The sequence below is a fragment of the Gasterosteus aculeatus genome, chromosome 2 (assembly GCF_964276395.1).
Source record: "Gasterosteus aculeatus chromosome 2, fGasAcu3.hap1.1, whole genome shotgun sequence".
Classification (NCBI taxonomy): domain Eukaryota; kingdom Metazoa; phylum Chordata; class Actinopteri; order Perciformes; family Gasterosteidae; genus Gasterosteus; species Gasterosteus aculeatus.
Genome location: NC_135689.1, coordinates 11,906,662 through 11,926,670, shown reverse-complemented (window position 1 = coordinate 11,926,670; position 20,009 = coordinate 11,906,662). Strand labels below are relative to the sequence as shown.

General features: G+C 45.2%; 2 protein-coding genes across 4 annotated transcripts; both read right to left on the bottom strand.

Annotated features, from left to right (window-relative positions):
• Positions 1-960: 960 nt before the first annotated feature.
• gnai3 (guanine nucleotide binding protein (G protein), alpha inhibiting activity polypeptide 3) lies at positions 961-11,755 on the bottom strand. The gene is made up of 9 exons (XM_040193835.2): positions 10,883-11,755; positions 6,323-6,365; positions 5,747-5,888; positions 5,504-5,661; positions 4,157-4,285; positions 3,135-3,264; positions 2,621-2,774; positions 1,999-2,206; positions 961-1,792 (listed from the first exon to the last, which is right to left on the bottom strand). Exons 1-8 carry the CDS (start codon positions 10,998-11,000, stop codon positions 2,016-2,018), a joined length of 1,065 nt encoding a protein of 354 aa, XP_040049769.1. The 5' UTR covers positions 11,001-11,755; the 3' UTR covers positions 961-1,792; positions 1,999-2,015.
• A 1,323-nt stretch (positions 11,756-13,078) lies between these two features.
• gpr61 (G protein-coupled receptor 61) lies at positions 13,079-19,512 on the bottom strand. 3 transcript variants are annotated; one of them, XM_040194245.2, is made up of 2 exons: positions 19,263-19,512; positions 13,079-16,980 (listed from the first exon to the last, which is right to left on the bottom strand). In XM_040194245.2, exon 2 carries the CDS (start codon positions 16,744-16,746, stop codon positions 15,328-15,330), a length of 1,419 nt encoding a protein of 472 aa, XP_040050179.2. In that variant the 5' UTR covers positions 16,747-16,980; positions 19,263-19,512; the 3' UTR covers positions 13,079-15,327. The 3 variants fall into 3 exon arrangements, with proteins under 3 accessions (XP_040050179.2, XP_077949085.1, XP_077949086.1); XM_078092959.1 differs by having other exon boundaries at positions 18,939-19,469; XM_078092960.1 differs by lacking the exon at positions 19,263-19,512 and adding an exon at positions 17,863-18,872.
• Between the last annotated feature and the right edge of the window lie 497 nt (positions 19,513-20,009).

The window sequence follows — 20,009 nt, the reverse complement described above, 5'->3', positions numbered from 1 at the left end:
ATACTCAGAACTCAGATCTATCTACCGGATTATGAGTAATTCCTTCAGTATTGCCCTTGCAGGGGAGACATGGACATGTTACATTTCAAAACGCAAACAACCGCCCAAGAAAAGGGATAAAAAGTCTGCTGACATTCTACATGTTTGTTATTCTCATCAAATCCCATGAAAACCAAAAACAATAAGGAATTTCTCCTATGTTTATTCTTCAAACTATAAAACTAGAATATTGTTGTTTTTTGTTGCTCCTAAAAAAATGCTCCTGTAGTTTATTTTGATTTAATCGTGCGTACATTCTTCTGCGGCCACAAATAGCTGAGAACCGTTCGAGAGCAGAGTAACATTTGCTCAGAACTACAGTCACAGTACGAACATGTGTACACAACTTGTTTTGTAAGATGTACGTCTTGAGTATAACGAATGGCCTTTGAGTGAGACGAGGTCGAGGCCATCCAGAATGCTTGAGTACAAAGTAACGGTACTTGTTGAGAAAACGAAACACAGGACACGTGTCATGCTACAGTGACATCATACATGGTAGGACGGTGAGGACATGATGGAGAGCTGTGGCGTGTGCAGCCGCTGGAACAAACCGAGCTAGAATATACAGATGTGCCTCAAGTCTAAAAATAGTGTTTTCAGTTTGCATGACCTCCTTCCCAGCAGGGTTCAGGTGAGAGGAGCCATCCGTTAATGGGGACCAGTGCAGATCCTCTGCTTTGTGTTGCTTGGAGTAAGATTGTGTATTCGTCTTGAAAATAGAAGGTCAACTGTGTGACCATTTAATGATGTTAAAACGTACCAAATACAACTGCAACAGAGTACAGAAATTTAGACTTCACGTTTTTGGGAAAGTTTTCTGCTATTTGTCGTTTGTAGAAAGTGGCAGACCTGATATTTATCACTGTATATCAGCAACGGACTTTGCTGGAGCAAAAGAAAGCCAATACAGCACAGGGATATTTCAAACTGTTTATGTTTAATATGTTTATATACATCTTCACGGATATCCATAGGATTAAAAAATACCTTGAAAAAAAGGATATTCTATATTGACCTCCACTGAGTGAATATTATTAGTCACACTCAAACTCCTATGGAAAGAATAACAGAGTTGCAGTGATGTGTCCCTTGTATAAAAATATTCAATAGTCAATACAATGTTGTGTAGTTAATACCTGACTATGTAGACAGTGTTGTTGCCACTGAGCTCGTTGTACTCCTGTTAACTAATCCCAGACCCAATTAGTTATGTTACATCGAAACCTGCACACGAAAAAAACTATCCTCTTTATTATTATTGCAATGCGTTCACACATCCAAAACTAGAAATACTGAATAACTGCAACTCAAAAATGGGGAAATACAACAAATATTCAATAGAAACATTGTAATATAGACTAAAGTTAGGATAAGATTCAACAGAAAACATTGGGAACAGAATTTACATATGAGCTGTAACTGTGAAATGCAGTAATGGATTTGATACACGGGCTCTCTTTTGGTCTTTGTACATATGACAGAAAAACTACAAATATGTCAAAGATATCAGAGCCCCCCCCCCACCTCCCCCCCTCCTGATGGAATGGTCTTAAATACGACACCGGATACTGTTTCACAACCGTCCCCCAATTATCACTTTCCCCCTGTGTGCTCTGCGTGGTGACATCTATTGAGACAATAATTGTAGAATCAAGTCTGCATTCAGGTGCGGCGTTCAGCTCAGTCCTTAAGTAACACCTACTTGCCCACTGCAAAAAAGACACACAAGTCCAGATTCTGCTCCCGACACCTGCAAAGTAAAAGGGAAAAATATCGGTATGGAACATAAAAACATTATGATGTGTTGTATTATCCAACCACTTGTTAACAACCACCATTGTGAAGCCTTTTAAAAGCTTCATAATTCAGGGGAGGTATATTTATTAACATTTTATATCATAGAACAAAACGTGCCGGCTTGGTCAACAACCCCACGATGCCACATTGAGTACTGACCTGCACGGCCTCGAGCTTCAGTAGAGCCCGATCTCCCGCAGGTTGATCTTGATGATGACATCGGTGACAGCGTCAAACACAAACTGCACGTTCTTGGTGTCTGTGGCACAAGTGAAGTGGGTGTAGATCTCCTTGGTGTCCTTTCGCTTGTTTAAATCCTCAAACTGGTACTGGATGTAACCGGAGGTCTCGTCGTATGAGTTCCCACCTGCGGTTAAAGAGATTGTTTATAAGAAGTTGCTCAGAATTGACGTGGAACATTCCAATATGAAACAGTGTCACTGTGGACATGAAAGCAAAAGCACGGTGCCATAAACCTGTGACCAGTTTTTCCACTTTTTTCAATTAAAAGTGTAGAGATTCACCAAGAGAACTTTTGAAATGTAAACAGGCGGCACCTAATTATTGATGACCATTTTGTTCTGCAACGACATTTAGATTCTGTGTAGAAACACCTCAAGTTATGTGATGCTCACTTTGAGTTAGAGGTCTCCTCTAACAGAATGAGATCCTATCGAGGATTCCAGGAACGCTTCCATTCATCAGATGTATAAGGAGAGTGTCTGATCGCATATGACTAAAGTTCAAACGTCATCAATGCTAATGTGGTGGATCGTCTCACCGGGGTATTGGGGGTAGCAGATGGTGAGCGGACTCCTGCCGATCTTCTCTTCAAACAAGTCCTTCTTGTTGAGGAAGAGGATGATGGACGTGAGCGTGAACCACTTGTTGTTGCAGATGGAGTCAAAGAGCTTCATGCTCTCATGCATCCGGTTCTGAGGAAAGAGAAGATACTCACAATAGCCCCTTTTCACAGGCGAGACATTTTGACAATGGTGTAAATAATAACATGAATGACAGTTTAATTTCATCCAGCCGCTTTGCTTTCCAAGTGTTGGTTAACTTCGGTTCTGCCTGGTGTCTCCTCCAATTTCAACAGCACTTGTACCAAGAGCATCGTAAACTGTACAGACTAATAAAAAGATATTTTACAAGGCTGTTAATGACTGAATCCTAATGGACACGGTCTGTCTTTGCCAGCACTTAATCTCAGTAAGAGATGTGCCCCTGTGATGACTTAATGAGGATAGATGTGAATAGAACACAGGCCATCATCAGTGTTATCAGTAACTTACCATCTCCTCATCCTCAGCCAACACAAGGTCATAGTCACTGAGCGCTACGCAAAAAATGATTGATGTGACTCCCTCAAAACAATGGATCCACTTCTTCCTCTCGGAGCGCTGACCCCCGACATCGAACATCCTGGAGACATTAATACATGTAGAGTGAATGGGCTCATTTTAATTGTAATTTACATTTAATCCCTGTGATGTATGAGGACGAGTGTAAATCCCGAGTCAATAGCAGAAACACACACACACGTGTGCGTGTGTGTCTCCCCCTGAGTCCGTCAGCGGCAAAGTGAATCTGCACTGAGCTGATAACAGACGAGCCCAATTCAGTGAGTGCTCATCTGCAGCTCCTACAGAAGGGCGGGGAGGCTATTACCGTAAATGATTCACCAATATTTATAAGTACAAGAGAAAGATGATAATATAATGTAAAAGGAATGAAGGAAATGTAATCACATTTACTGCTTTAGAAGTGGGTCACAAACGGCTGAATGCCTCACAGCAGCATTAGTTAAAAAGACTTATGAAACAGGCTGCAATGTCAGAACATCGATATGCAGCTTCTAAAAACAAATAACCAGCCGAATCCTCTGAGATTAAAGAAAAAAAAAATCAACAAAAAAGGTTGTTACTTTCATGAAACGTTTTTAAATTTTCACATGGCGATGAATCAGATAATGATGATAAAATAAAAGGCTTCATGGTGTCACTACAAGCGTTTCTTTATCGCGGCCCCCCGTCCCAAATAGTACATTACTAAGACAAAAAACAAACCAATATGTCTAAGAAAATATTATTAAACTAAGCAAAGAATGGAGAAAAATCAAAAATCAAAAATTAAATACATCTTCCATTGGAAGTATTGATCCCTCTGCGGGGGGCTGGCAAACGCACATATTTAAATACTGACCCACACGCTAAACCAGCTCTGCCTTTAAACCTTCAAAAGTTACTTCTATGGCCCACGCAGCCAACCAGGGGCGATTTCCATCCATGAACAGATCAATTACAGCCGTACTAACTTGAAATAGAGATCTTTGAAGGTGAAGTGAGTTTCCACGATGCCAGTGGTTTTCACACGCGTGCGTAGCACATCCTGCTGAGTCGGGACGTAGCTCGGCTGACAGATCCTGTCCAAGTCGTTCAGGTAGCTGAGGGACCGGGAGAGAAAGTATACACATGTAGGCTGCATTACCCCGATGTGTGCATCCGAAATACAGAAAATCATGATATAAGTATTCTGAATTGATAAAAAGACGACATAATGAGAAAGAAAAAAAAAGATTTCAGACACTTATGTCTGGAGGGGTATTTGCTCTGCAGACCTCCAAGCACTGCACAGAATCATACTAAATATGGGCTTATATTTTGGTGCACGATAAACACCGGTTCCTTGTGGGCTGAGTAAAAACAGACTAACTCCACTGGTTCCTCTCGTCTCGCAGTGCGGATGAAGTGCACCAAAACAGCTTGGATGTTTTCAAAACAAAGGAAGCGTCCTTGAGCTACTTTCTTTCAGGGAGAGTGTGATATAAACGCTACAGAAACAAACCCTACTTCATCCACGTCGGCATGACTGGACTATATTTAGCTCAAACCAACGTGTTGTCATTTTCCCCTGAACTTCATCACATAATCGTCTGGTTGACTATTATAATAATGTGAACGCATTTCACAGGTGGAAATTGACAGAAGGCTTTTTCCTTTGTCAGTTTCTCCCTCGTGTTATTCCTTTTTGTCAGGAATGCATACAGTTGTACAACAAGCTGACACAAGACCATGAGGAACAAGACGAATCTTGCCCCTGTTTCTACCACCCTGAAAATGTTACCAACATGAAGGAGGAAAACTCACTCAAGCGAGTGGAGAAGGATCACAAGACTTTTGTCAGTTTCATAGCAGGAAGATGCATGACGCAACTTCAAACTTCCCTATAAATTAGTCATAGCAGTGTTTTTATCTGGAATTTTCAGAGTGTGTCAATAAGCCGAGCAGTGTTAGAAAAAGGACACTTTTTATTTATTGGAGGTAGAATTGGAACTAAACACAGACTTTTTATTATTAGCTTATCTGCAGAAAATGTTTCTCGATTCATTGTTTAGTCTACGAACGTCAGCCAGTAATGAAAAAAAGAAAAACTGTAATTTATTATGGCGCAATCTGTAATGTCATCAAATGTCAATCTGTCAAAAACAAAGATATTCACCAGCCAACCCTCGCAACAGAGACGAGGTTCTTTCTGTCAGTAGACCGACTGATTAACGACAAATGTCAATCTCTTAGACTCAATTTTCCTTGAAAAATCGCAGCGAATGAATCTGTGAGTCACTCAGTGATTACGCGACGTGAGAAGTGAATGCAGTCCTCACTATGCGGCTGAGTCGTTGAGCTGATACTCTCTTGACCGATCGAAGCACGCCTGCACTCCGGCGTCGCCCCAAAGCCTCTGGATCACGCCGGTCAGCTCTGCCGACATCGCTCCTTCCTCTGCCGAGCTCGCTAGCACGAACAGCTGGCGGGCATCGTCCTGCCGGAGAGAAAACGACGAGCACACGAATGAGGATGTGACCCCTTTGAGAGAAACGTTCGATGCAGCGTGGATGTGGACGTACCGTCCGCGCCGCGTCCCCAAAATCTATCTTTAAGCGTCCCATCGCCCGGATGACGGCCATGATGGACTGGATGGTGTTGCTGTACACCACCACTTTGTACTGCTTGCACTCCTCTTCTGTGTAGCCGTCTTCATGAATGATTCTGACACAGAAATAAGTTCACATTCAGGTTTTGAGAGTCCAGAGCTTTAACAAATGGATGGGATGGATGAAAAAAATGTCATGCAACACTGTCATTAGTGGTGGAATTTGAGCTTTGGTGAGCGTGCAGCGTGCCTAATGTGGGAACTGGGGGAGTCTATTCAGGACCTGCCAGGCTACAGCAGGCCGCTGTGGCCATTGTTTCACATGGATTTCAAAAGGCTGCATCCTACTCTGCCTACAAGCTGAGTGAAATGACGGCCCCACTTCAATCCCACAGTATTTCCCCAAAGATGAGCCCCATTTGTGACCGCAGCTCTCGCCGTGTTATTAGACAAGGCTGCGGCTAAAAGCGGGAGTGAGTCACTGTCTCAAAAATAGCATCGGCCTTTCTATCAGTTTGATATAACGTCATATCAGGCAGCTGTGACTTACTTCATCTGCTTCACTATCGTGCTTTTCCCAGATTCACCAGCACCTGAAAAAGAGACGCAGTAGTTAGAGGACAGCAGCCACTGCTTAATATCTGACGGATTCACACTCACATAGATCAAAAGAGCTTTTTTGTGAGGGTGGAATTTCATCTGATCTAATTTATTCATGGTTCACACAGTGTGCAGCATGTTTGTGTCAAAACGCCCAAGAGAAAGCAGCCGTGTGCTGAATTCTGATGGCGGGGATTTAAGTGGGGCCTGAGGGAAAGTACAGTACATGGTTGTGAAGCGCCACGGGGAGGAATCAGACGCTCGCTGCTCATCATGAAGCGCGTGTGTGCTGCGGCCGGGTGTTTAACAGGTGCAGAAATACAGAAAGGATGATGGGAAATAGTGAGCGTTGTGAGGAGCTTCTTTGGGACGTGAGCGCTTTCCCAATATCGTCCATCTGTGAACTGATGACGAATGAAGACCAGCGAAGTGATGTTGGGGAATATTTTGACACAACTCAACAGTATTTCTACTACAATCGGCCCAAACAGGAAACAGTCAGCATGCTTCTGGCTGAGTCCGTGTTTTTCCACTGGAGAGACAATCCCAGACATCATGCAGCTGCTCCGGGCGTTACAGAGCAGAGAGGCTACGCCGCATACGATTAAAAGTCTGTTTGCATTGAAAATAACATGTAGTGTTGACAGCCAGCAAAGAATATATACTATCTTCACTGATAAGATCTGCTATTCCCCTTTTACAGAACCCCATTTAATTGAATGTGTAATTCGTACACAGTCTTCTGTGGAGATGGCTGAACCCACAATTAGCAGCTGCTACAACGCCTACATGAATTAGTTATTACTATTGTCTATAAAACCCTCTGTTTTTGAAAGGTAACGGTGACGTTCTTAAATTGTTTTCTCTGGTTTAAAACCCTCAAAAAGGAAAAGCACATAAAAGCCACAAGGAACTTTCTGTGATCTGCAGGTTTTGTTCCCTTGGCCCGTATGGACTTTCCCCCTCGTTTCTAGTGCTAAACTAAGCTAACAGTCCTCATATTCCCTGCCGGGACAATATGGCAGCGCGGTTGATTGGCCGCGGCAGAAATAGTCCTACTAACAGGCCGATGGTAAAAGAAACATAACCGTGTCAAGCTAAGATTTTAACACAGGTGTTTGTGGTTACCTGGTGCTTTGTCTGTGTGCCACGTGTGTGCACATGAAACATTACCAAACTCACACAACCTGCGAGAACCTCTTTCCATAAACGTCTGGGCCGAAAACCTCCTTTTACTTTGTACAACAGCAATAATTATCAGAACTGCCAGAGGAAGAATCCTTCAGAAACTGGATTGTGAAATATGGACGGATGGTTCTTCTTTAAAGCAACCTGGGACAAGTACGTTTTCAAAATAAAACATACGTTAACGTAATGCTGTTGTTCCCCTAAAGGGTGAAAAGACACGCTCCTATTGCCAGTTCACAACCCCCAGCAGGCTCCCAGGAGAGAAATATGCTCCGATGGCAAACAAAAATTAAACCGACAAATTCTTTGGTTAAGCTGCTCACACAGCGCGGGGGGGGGGGGGGGGGATGGGGGGGCTACGGGTCTTTCAACAAGAATCTGAAATGCAGGTTTTCATGAATTACTTGACCTGGTCAAACGGGAGACGATTTTCATTGGTACGGAGCGTCAGGTCTCCAGCTTTGTGGTTTGGTACAAAGAGCAGCAGCCAAACTCTTCATTTTTTCCCTAATACTCTTGTTCCAGCACAGGCAGGGAGTGCAGGGCACCGCCTGGAAAAATACCCCCCCCCGCCAACTCTGTGGTCAGAATGTGTCCACACAACAAGATTTGATCCTGCATTGTTATGTTGCACCACCAAACGCATCAAATATGTTAAGATAAGAGATCCAAAAAACCACATGAATGTGACCTCAGGTTTAACTTGTGTTATTACACTGAGAGTTTGTCCACGTGACAAAACAACGCAGTCACGCTTCCTTCTATCAACTAAACAGTGGAAACACTTTGATTCACTTCTCCTCACGGCTGCGGGTGCTGGCTATGACTTGGTAGGAAGCAGATTATTCAGCATGGTTTTGTTCTCGGATTGAGGTGAAATAAAAATCACAGCAAAAATAAGTGGACAACTGCATTTCTTCGTGAGAATAACGGCACTATAAAAAAAAAACAGGCAGGAAAACACATAAACTTATCGGATTTCGAGATTTGAAAGGCATTAAAATTGTGTTAGTCTTAGTTGTCAAAGATACTGTAATGAATGGCACAAAGCATTTTACACCTTAATAAGATTTACAAACTGGCTCTTCATTTTTCTGAAATTTCTGATAATAAAATGCTGCAGCTTATTGAGATGCGGCACTCAGTGGGCTTCATGTGCCATCAGTGGAAACCTGCATGAATGAGTGCAGTGATTATTTCATTTCTAATGTAATCGCTGCATCTGCCAAAATAAACATCCATATAATCAAATACTCTGCACTTTTACTTGGTTCATTTCTGGGGAAACATGTTAATTTGAAATCAAGTTAAAGGAAAAATGAAAACACCTAAGCAAAGATTCACATACTAAAAAGGTTCTGGTCAGTCCCCCATCTCCTAAAACTATTTCAATAGCACAGAACTTTCTACAACATATCACTCTTTTTATGTGAAGTGTTTTATGTGCAACTCTTCTTACACAACATTTCACGAGCAAAAAGAGCTGTGTCTCAACCAAACGCATTGCATCACAATTGCTTCATTACAATGGACTCGAATCTACATGTATTTACTGTGCAAAACATTAAGGGTGCATCACGTAGCTGCAGGTTATACGTGAGTCCTGTGGTTTTGGACTCGTTTTAAACTGTCCGGTATTGAGTGAGTACGCTGCAGACTGCACATGCCAAACAGACTTCAATCTGAATGGACTTTCACATGAAACGCAACAGTGGCCCCAGTGGCCCCAGTGCTCTCTGAAATCCATTACTTCCAGTGGCTTGCACCTCACCGGCTTTTCACAGCGTTATCGCACAAACTGTGCTCTGTGTGCGAGGTGCACCAATGCAAAGTAGATCCACCAAGAATGCCTGTTGGTCTTTGTCATTTTACCAAAAACACACAATACACATCTATTCTTTGTTGGTAACACTAGTTGTGTAAACGCGCACGGTTTCTGTGTGTCAGCTCGCCAAAGTAGTAAACTTCCAAAGAACTTTTCCCACATGGGGTGTTTCGTCGCCGAGTTCTTTGCGTCACCGCTCTTGTGGCACAACAGGCGAAACAGAATAGTTGCCGTACATCCAGCGATGTCTCTCCATCGGCAGTTCCTCTGATGAGGTGTGTTCAGGCACCGGAAATGTTTCTCCACATACGCACAAGCAATGCCGCCCACGCAAAGTTTGAAACCCTGTGATGAGAGGTGGACACCGACTCGTGTCAAGAGCCCAAACACTAAAAGACAGAAAGTATGGAAAACTGATTCGGGACTGAAGGTCCCCACCAGACGGCAGCGAGCATAAAAGTGCTGCTGGAAGAAGAAGGTGATTTGATCCCTTTGACACATCTGTGCAGGCCACGGTGTCAGAACCACCAGGTTTATGTCGGCAACAAATACCGGCAACTGCTGCCGTTACAGTAGTCACAGGTCGGTACAGACGGGAGCTGTTTCGGTGTGAAAACCTGCAGTTAAGTGTAACCGTGCTGAGATGAATCTCTGGCAAACTACTTCCAAAGGCTGTTGAATCAGTGCGGGAAAGAACCACGTTGATCCAGTTATCAGTCAACAACAAATGAATTAGCTCCTGTTATTACAACAGTTAATCATTTAAGTCAGTTTTCTAGCAAAATGTCATCTTGTCCGGTTCCAGCCTCTTTATTGTGAGGATTTGGCGCTTCTTGTTTTATTACATGATGATAACCGAATCACTTTGAGCTTTAAACTGTTCTTTGTGTGAATTAAGAAATATGAAGACACCAATCTGGGCTTCAGCAAAGCCATTTTTTTCATTTTCTGACATGTTGTGCGTTAACAGGCTGTTCAGACTTGTCAGCACCTGCCTTCAAACTGTGCACAAGCCGTATGGTCATGTGGAGTATGCGCAGAAAATACCAGAGAGTTAGATAATCCACCTTCTCACACTTAACTTGTGATGATCTGAAGCTCTGCTGCTTCAGACTCAGAGAGCGTTGTCTTTGCGCACAGGCGCCAACATGGTGTGAAACAATTAAATAAATACACGTTGCCTTTATTTCTCAAAACGGTCCCAGCTGAAAGGTCTAGTTTGCACTCTGATGTTAAACAGGCCTGCGTGAGTTAGAAGGTTTCTGATAAGTGACACCACTGAACAAACGCCCTGTGAGCACCTTCCAACAATCCAACAACAAAGCTGCGAGGCACACAGGACGTGTACTTTCCCTTCTACCAGGGAAACATCTGCTTTACTCAATTCTCTCAGTGGACGCATGATGAGCCACAGCTGGATTAAACCAACTAAAGCAGCAGAGTTTGGAGTCAAGAAAAGTTTTGGTTTGTTTTCCGGTATCAAAAAGCAGTTCATACCAAGCAGAAGGAGTTTCACTTCCCTGGAGGACTTCTCCCTGTCGTCCCGCAGGTTTTTGTCAATCATTTTACTCCTCTCCACCGCGGCTTTGTCCTCGGCGCTGATCGTGCAGCCCATTTTCACCGTGTCCGCTTCTTCTTCGGGCTCGGCTTGTTCAGCAGCTCATGAGTTGAAGGCAAACGTCGTTAAAAAAAAACAAAAGAAAAGAAAGAAAGAAGCGGAGTCCAGTGCGAGCTGAAGTTTCCCAGAGAGAGAGAGAGAGAGAGAGAGAGAGAGAGAGAGAGAGGGGGGAGAGAGGGAGAGAGGGGGGAGAGAGAGGGGGGAAGGCGTTGGCACTGAAGGCTCGTCGGTCCAACAGTGTGATGTGCTGAGTTTACAGTCCGCTCCGTCCGGACAGAGATTTAGAAATGACCCTCCCAGTCAGCCGAAGTTGTGCTTTAAAGGCTGCTCCCACAACAAGGTACAAATAGGAAAAAGAATAAATGAAAAACACTTTCAATTAGAATTCGTGTATGTAAAATAGCGCGCGGGTCTTCGGTCCGTTTAACAATCACTAGGTGTTCCCCTCAGAGATACAAGGCTGCTGCGCAGTCGCGGTTCATCCAGCTGCTCCAGCTGCAAACCTGCAACAACAAAAAAAAGGCCACCGAAAAAATGAAAATCGATGCGCCCCGCGGGGCTGATGGGAAACGTAGTCTCCTCCAAACTGCCGGATGCGTGAATTCTGCTCGTGCGGCCTGAATAATGCTGAGAGTCAGACAGAAACCGAGCCGACGCGATCCTCACACGCTTTCTATTAACGGACCCATCGTGTAGTTTGAAGCGTCTGCGCCCACAGACAGTCACCAGGAACATTACAGCAGGAGCTGTGTGCGGTGCAAGAGCGCCCCGACTCGACCTACAGCTGAACTGCAGGGCTTTGATCCATCTGAGCGTCTCACCACAGACTCATGCAGAACATGCAGCTTCTACGGGTCACACATTGTAGTCTTCGTTGATGCAGCTCTCTGATCCCGAGGCCTCATGCTCAGAGCAATCCCAAGTAAAGAGCCGTTTATACGGGTTTTATTCATTGTAGCCATCGGCTTTTATTAAGAGGGAATGAATAGTTGACTGATTAAATCATTTAAAACCCATTAAAACAAACACATTTCGGGCTAACAAAAGTCCTTTCTACTGACTAGACATGATGACCATGTATACTCTCGATAGGTACAGTTACTCACTGACAAAAAAAAAATGAGGTCTTTATGAATTTTCACAACCCTCCAAATTGTTTTGGGGAATGGCTCCTGTTACCAAGGCAACAGTTAATTTCAGAGGAATCAGAATATAAGGAAGTAAGTGAGAAACGAATGTGTTTGAGTTCATGTCACAGCCCTTGAGGGGTTATTCTCTCGTTAATGGCAGATTTTCTAGGTATGCGAGACTCAAATCTGTCTCAGATGATCTCACTTCTCCGATTAGCCGTTTAGTTTTGGAGAAACGCGGCCAAGTCCTCCACTGCGGCACCCTGCGGCTGACGTGATGGTGGCGTCTGTCCTTGAGCCATTTATCTGGGCGTATTTGAGCCCATCACAAAGGTCAGGCTGTTTGAACCCTCACGCCTCAACATGAAAGCCATGAGTCACTGGGAGCTCGGATGCTGCTGTGAGGATGGTGCAATCCTTGCACTTTTTCTGGGGATAAACCAGTGAAGCTATACATGCCAGAGCTAAACATTTAGCATAGATGTGGAATGAATCAAATATTTAAGGGATCTTTTTGGCGTTACCTTGCATGCAAATAATATTGCATCCCTTAGTATTTCTATTGTTATTGTTACTTTCATCACTTGATTTCAGATACATACATGGAATCCTTAGGAGATAACGGCTTTGATTCATATATGCCTGCACTCATTTGAAGGATTTTGCATCAACCTATAGTGTTCTACAGTGGTCCGTGTTTTGGGGTTTTAGTTATGGAAAATGATTGTGCCCTGACAAGGTTCAGCATCCTCATCCTTACTCCTCCTTCATCCTGTTTATGGTGCTTTATTTCCGCTCTGTGACGCTGCACCACCTGCCTACAACACCCACATGCAGCTGGGGGAGAAAGAGAGAGTTGCCCTATGCGATTAAACTTGTTATGGATGCTGCTGTTGAGCTGAAAATGTCTGGTAGGTACAGTAAATAACACCCACAGCACTCAAGTTAACGTTCTTGCTGCGTTTTTATTCATTGATGCTGATGTGTATCTAGTACACAGGAAAATCCTACCAAGGGAAAAAATATCTTAATAATGACGGATCCAAAATACCTAGTTAGGTAAAAAAAAAGATAGGAGGGGGGAAATGACATAAAAATAAAAACAGAAGAGAAACTGACATTGTGACTTACAACAAACACAATTGTAGCTGACGGGGGTCCGTGAACATTCCCGAAGCAGAGAATATTATCTGCCGTTCACCTTCAGAACAGCTTACTTCTTCCTCTGCATAATCAACAGATGGTGGCAGAAATAAGGCTTAAAGCATTCAATCAGATTGGTCGGGGCAATTTTGCTGCTACGGTAACGGAAATCCAGCTGATTGAATGGTTGATTCAATCAGCATAAGGGGCTTTGTAATGACCCGGACTGTGTGAAATATCGCAGGTTTTATTACAACGTGATCATCAATAAGGCTGAATGAGAAAGATCGCAGATTATCTAAGCAGGTGAAACCACACTTGTTGCTGCACACTGGTGGTTACTTTGTTGCATAAAATTGAACAGTTCTTGTACTGTAGTATGACCAACAAAATTAAATTAACAAAAGATAAATACACACGGGATTGTGTCGGTGATTTCTTCTTGTGCTCAATGTTGTGTTTGATCCAAATTTGGCATCACGATATCGAACCATCGCTGTGACGCAAAAGAAACAAGTTGACACAACGACTCCATTTGAAAAACAGTCAGCAACAAAGTCGTCTCACATGAAAATGAGGAACCGTCTCTGTCCTCCGTACAAAGGGGCCTTTTTTTTTTGTTCTGTCTCCCAGCAAAATGTGAGCCTTCTCTGTACGCCTTGTGTTGCTTGTCTTGTGATCATGCCAACACTCACGTATGAGGAAGTCCAAAATACATGAACACAGCAAGAAAGAGCAAGTGTGAAAAGAGGGGAAAAAAACATGTTTAGGAGATTTGTGAGTTGTCATTTTCTTTGGAACATTTGTCACTGCTCGTGTGACTTGTGCAAACTGTTGGTATTCCACCTGAGAACAGAGAGAGTATCACCCGAGTCGTCCATTTGTTGCTTAATGAGGCCAAAGCTTGCCATGTGTAAGCATTGTCTCACCTGTGTGCCGCTGTGTGTGTAGCCACAACAACCCCAGTTGTTTAGAGCGCAAACACAAGCACCCACACGGCCGCCGTGTTTACCTGTAAGCAGCACAGACAGAGGGGGACGGGTCCCCAACAAACTCCACAGTTTAACCGCGCTGCTGGCCGATGTTTTTACAAAGGTTGAATCTTAACACCGTAACTGGCACAGATATCAAACCAGTCACAATGTTTTTCTTGGAGTGGAGGGGGCGGGAGGGGGGGGGGGGTGAAATCACGAGTAGCAATGTGAGATTATTTTGGTGAGGAGGTGATAGTCACAAGACTGAGAGCAGATAAACATGATAATGATGCTCATGGAACATACTTAAAATGTGGCGGTATCTCAGGTTTATTATAAATACCATCAGAAGTTTGACACAATGAATATTTCAAGATGATTTTAAAAATGCATCTGAATAATAATTGCTCTCGACTGGGAAACTGCCACATGTTTGCATTCATTCCGGGGTGTTATGATGTGAAAGTGCAATAAATAGAGAACATGAATCAGATCGTCATTTGGACTGATGGTCGGGGGCTTCTCCATGCCTTAAAACACAAAAACATTTTGTCTGGTGTATTAGAAAGGAAAAGATAAGAAAAAAGTATTTTCATGTATTCGCAGTGGAGCACTATGACTAATTTCATGTGGAATAATAAAATCTAACGTCTGATGGAACAAATTGAATTAACTGCATATCAAAACAATCAGTTCGCTGAGCATTTGTCTTAAAAATTGTGAAAACTGATTTCAACAGAGGTTTTGCGTTTTGCCAAGATTCTTAATGTTAACGTGATGTGTGTCACACCACAGACTCATGATAAACAATGCTTCACTGTCCTTGTGCTGATATCACGCAGAAAACAGCTCAACGCTGTGGCTCTAAAACGGGTAACGTTTCATGACTTTTGTGGACAAGAGTGAGTTGATTCACACAACATATTCTGCTTTGTCTTTCTGTGAAAAGCTACACAACTTAAATCCCCATGTTATGCGGCTGGTTAACTATTTCAAAACATAATAGAAAATATCAATGAAAATGACGTACGTTTATTGGATAATTGATGACAAATTAGATGGTACACGAGAGGCAAGCTACAGTTCCGCTACGGTTTTGCAGCAGTTCTCTGATACATGCAGCTCATTGTTCGTCTGTTGCCGCTGTATGAACTCTGAAGCTTCCTCAAGGATCTGCCCTGGGATGTGGAAGTCAGCTGGCGTGTTCTGCTGAACAGCTGATTCCCGATCGCCTTCAGTCTCTGGCTCCTCCGGGCTGGCTCGGCTGTGAGAGACGCAGGGCTCCAGATTGCATCCAGTGCCCTGAAGGAACTGTAAAAAGTTCTCCTCAATAGAGGCCTCGCGGCTGGGCAGCTGCTCTCCTTCGCTGGGCCCGGCCCGCTTGAAGAGGCAAGCCAGGTGGCGGCCCAGCTGCTCGCGAATCTGCCGGTTCAGGCAGCCGTAGAAGAAAGGGTTGGAGGTGAAGCAAAAATAGCCGATCCACGTGACCACGTCCTCCAGGTGGGCCAGCGAGGCGGGAGAGGCGGACGCCACAGCCGAGTAGAGATGGAAGGAGAAGTACGGCAGCCAGCAACAGAGGAACTGCCCTCCAACTGCCACCAGCACCACCGCAGCCTTCCCGCCGCTGAAGGTCCTCTGAGGGGTGGTGCGGGCACCCGTCCCACCGAGGCTCGCCGCCATGGTGGAGTGGCTGCTGATGGACTCGGACCGCCGCCGCGGCGTGTCCATCCAAGTGTGGAGGGGCCCGTGCTGCATGGCCGCAACCCGCGCCACCTTGAACATGTTGCAGTAGACCACCAGAATGATCAGCATGGGGCACAGGAAATAGATGACCGTAAAGAAGACCATGAAGAGCAGCCTCGTGGTCCTGCCTCCCGTCCAATGGAGGGAGCAGTGTCTCTGACCGTGGACGAGAACCGAAGGAGTCCCCGCGGTCTGGTTCGCCTGGAGCAGCCACCCCAGCAGAGGCAGCGCCGACATGACGACGGCTTTAATCCAGATCGCCGCCAGAACCATCCCCACCACCCCCACCGTCATCTTCACCTCGTGGCGCATGGGGTGGACGATGTAGTAGTAGCGCTCCACGTTGATGGCACAGATGGTGAGGATAGCGGCGCTCACCAGACACACGCTCAAGCAGAGGTAGCTCCGACACAGCGCCTCGTCCACCAGGATTCGGTCCGAGAGCATCCCGAGGGGCATCAGCACCAGCGCTGCCAGCAGGTCCACCAGACACAGGTGAAACACGAAGGCAAACTTGCGCAGCTGCGGCGTTTTGGTGATGACAATCATCACGGCCAAGTTCCCCACGACCGCCAGGACGTCGATGGTGAGCATAGCACACAGTGCCAAGGTCTGATTCAGATCGACCCCGCCCCGGATGCTCGCAGCCGGCGAGGTCACGTTCGAGATATTAGCGTGCAGCGAGGCTGAAGATGCGGGGAGGCCGGAGAGAGAAGAGTTCCAGGAGGGGCTCGGCGTGACAGGATGATCCATGAGAGGATGGGACGAGGAGGAGAGAGTCCGCTGAATTTCACAGGCCCATCACCCATCCTCCCCTGTCATAGGGCGACACCGAGAAGCTCAGGCGGTTGTGTCCGTCATGGCAGCTGGAGCTGCACAGTCTCTGAATCCTGGGAGACTTTTGCCCGGAGCCCTGCAGACGATCAAAGGATCGTCTGCAGAGAGAAGGGTCCTTCTCTCTACAATGTGACCTTCACGTGGAAATATCTGAAACAAAGGAGAGAGTCCTGTTTAGAAGTATGCTCAAGTGAAGGTTTTGTGGTTCTGCAACATACTTATGATGCGCCTTACTGTGTTTTGTGGGAATGTAAATATAGACACTACTTTTAACGTGTAGGTCCAAAAACTACTTATTTGGAGTCTGGAAATATGATCAATTGATTTGTCATCCTTAAAACCATCAGAATCTTTCTTTGTTTAGATTAAAAATATGCCATGAAAACCTTAAGACATCATACTTATCTAAAGTTCATGCAAAAAATTAAACATTGGTCTCCAATATTAAACAAAACGCGTTGTCCTTTGTAACAATATGTCATTTCTATTGCTGTGAGCATCTGAATCTAGCGCTTGTGCTCTCACTGTGAAGCCCCACTTGTAGCCTGTGTCATAATTTACTTCCTATCCGGCATCTGCATCCTCAGATGTGTGTTTTCAGCGCAGCAGCTGCTGCCTCTGGGAGAAGCTAAAAGCACGGAGCCGACCATATGTTCCCCTTAGCAGAGTCAAGAAGCAGAATGGATGAGTGAATAAACTGTGCAGCTCAGCATTACACAGCTCTCTGCTGTCTGAGGTGAGTGGAGGAGAAGAACATCGATGAACACTTATTATTACAATCGGGAATGTCAGACCTTCTATGATTTTTCTCATTTATGGGAAAATACATTTTTTTGACTGGAAGCTCTTTGGAATAAATGTTGTGTCGCTACGTGGAAACGGCGGCCGAGCACCGCAGCCAGTCTGTAGCCGGCCCGAGTTGTTGAGAGGAGCCTGCGTTGTGTTTACTGTCACAACCTCACCTGGAAACAACCCCACACACGGTAAAAGCCGTGGAACAAGTGCTTTGGTACATTTCCATATGCTGCACACCTGCATGTGCAAGTTTTCCATTTCACCAGTGTGACAGGCCTCATCCCTGCAAGGCGCCTGTTGTTATTCCTCCCCACCTCCGCACAATTGAGCAAGATGGTCACCTGAAAGACGTAGGCATATGCAGACGGCCTTTTCTGAATAGGTCAAAAGGTCACAGTCACCTTCAGAGCAATATAGGAACCAATGAACCACATCTCAGCAGTGATTTAGCAGCAACCGAGCAGCAGCTTTCTATAGATTTAATCAGCATTGATTGTTTTACGGCTCTCTGGCGTCCAGGACTCACTGAAGTGCTGTAAGGACCATCGAAATGTATTTGTGCTGAAAAGAAAGATATCATCCAAAATGTTTAATCTAGTCCCTCAAAGAGCCCTTTATTACACAAAGATCCGATTCGAAAAACATCCAAAATGAAAAATGTGCTTGTTTACTAAGTGGTTGTTTAAAATTGATTTTTATCAAGTCGAAACCACACAAAGAGAACTATTTAAACATCCTAGGGGGATAAAAAGGAACTAACTGGATCTAATGCAGCACATAATGCTGCTTTTAAACATAATAAAATCAGAGCCTCGGTCAAACTGAGGCGCCAAACAAAGTCACACAAAGCAAGAATTTAGGGTTGCTGCAGAAATTCTCCGGCTGCCGACTGGAAACCATATGACCCAATAATATGCACATGACACGGTGTTTACTGCGAGAAGAAAACTAGCCTGTTGTTCGCCTGTTCCTTTTATTACCAAGCCCTCTCGCTCCTTAGCGGCATCATGCAAATGAAAACCAGGAGTTTAAATGAACAAATGTGAAATTCCCATTCCGGAAATGCTATCATTTTACATGGACACACAAAGACACTGTGGACAAAGTGATAAAACAGTGTCAATGCTGTTTCCTCCTTAAGTCAGATGTGACTCCTTCCAACACCCTAACTTCCATACACTTAAACACACACACACAGACACACACACACACACACACACACACACACACACACACATACATATACGCACATCCCAGTCTCCGCACCCTGCTGACGGAGCAGGGACGAGTGTGAAGACACATCGGTGACATACCTCAGTCTGGAGACGGCTGCTTCCTCCCGTGCAGGTTCACAGTGTACTGAAGGAGTGTCGACCTGTTTCGCTTTCTCTCCCCCGTACACACACACACACACACACACACAGCAAAGACACACTGACATCCAGCACCCCCCCCCCTCCCTTCCCCCTCCACATCCCTCCCACAGACACACGCACACCACGTCAGAGAGAGAGAGAGAGAGAGGCACTACTGAATCTCCTCCTCACCTGGCCCCTTTCATCTCGTCATCACCTCCCACCCGACCAAGCTGATACCCCCCCCCCCCATCCCCTCTCTTCATCCCTTCAAACACACACCTCCTCTCCTCTCTCCGCCATCAGCTCTCCTCTTGCCAGGTCTTCGGTTGAGGTGGGGGAGAGAGATGGCACGAAGAATAAATGAGGAGAGTGCTCCTGTCTTCCAGCCTGTGATGCACAAGGACGTGACATGCACACGCACACTTATACACACACACGCGCACACACACACACACACGCGCGCGCGCGCCCGGGGCAACTGCGGAGCCGTGCAGAGCAGACAGGCAGGCGGCGGGTGGGCAGGTTGGCAGCAGCCAGCCTCGCTGCTCTCCACTGGGTCTTAGTGCCTCGCCGGCTGTGGGCTCCTTGTGGAGGGGCGGCTCTCTGCTTGTCAGCCCCCCCCCCCCCCCCCCCCCCCCCCCGCAGGTCACATCAGGTCCCAGGCCCGACAGGAGCACAGACGTTACAAACAATAACAATAAGGAGAGGACATCTTCTTCACGCTCTGGATCAGCGTTCCCGTGCTGGTCCAGATCTCCCTCCATGCGCAATCCGGATAAAGCCCTCTCACGAGGCTGGATTATTGATTGAATCCTCTGGTTCATGTTAATGAGCTGAGATTAACGTTTGGTAAATCTCCTCACACACATCATACATTTTACACTCTCTGAACTGTTGGATGCCCGGAGGAACGACTTTGTTTTCCACTGCACGGCAAGATTTTGCAGGTCAGAGGTTGAGCTCAACAATATCATGACTCTGCTTGGGTGTAACATTTTTTTAATGTTAAATAATTAATAACATAAT

Excerpts from the sequence above, each read along its gene's own strand:
- gpr61 (XM_040194245.2), bottom strand. The coding sequence starts at position 16,746 with ATGGATCATCCTGTCACGCCGAGCCCCTCCTGGAACTCTTCTCTCTCC.
- gnai3 (XM_040193835.2), bottom strand. The coding sequence starts at position 11,000 with ATGGGCTGCACGATCAGCGCCGAGGACAAAGCCGCGGTGGAGAGGAGT. Across the intron at positions 5,889-6,322 it reads ACGATAGTGAAGCAGATGAA|AATCATTCATGAAGACGGCT; the intron begins GTAAGTCACAGC and ends TTTCTGTGTCAG. Across the intron at positions 4,286-5,503 it reads CTCAACGACTCAGCCGCATA|CTACCTGAACGACTTGGACA; the intron begins GTGAGGACTGCA and ends CCGGTCCCTCAG.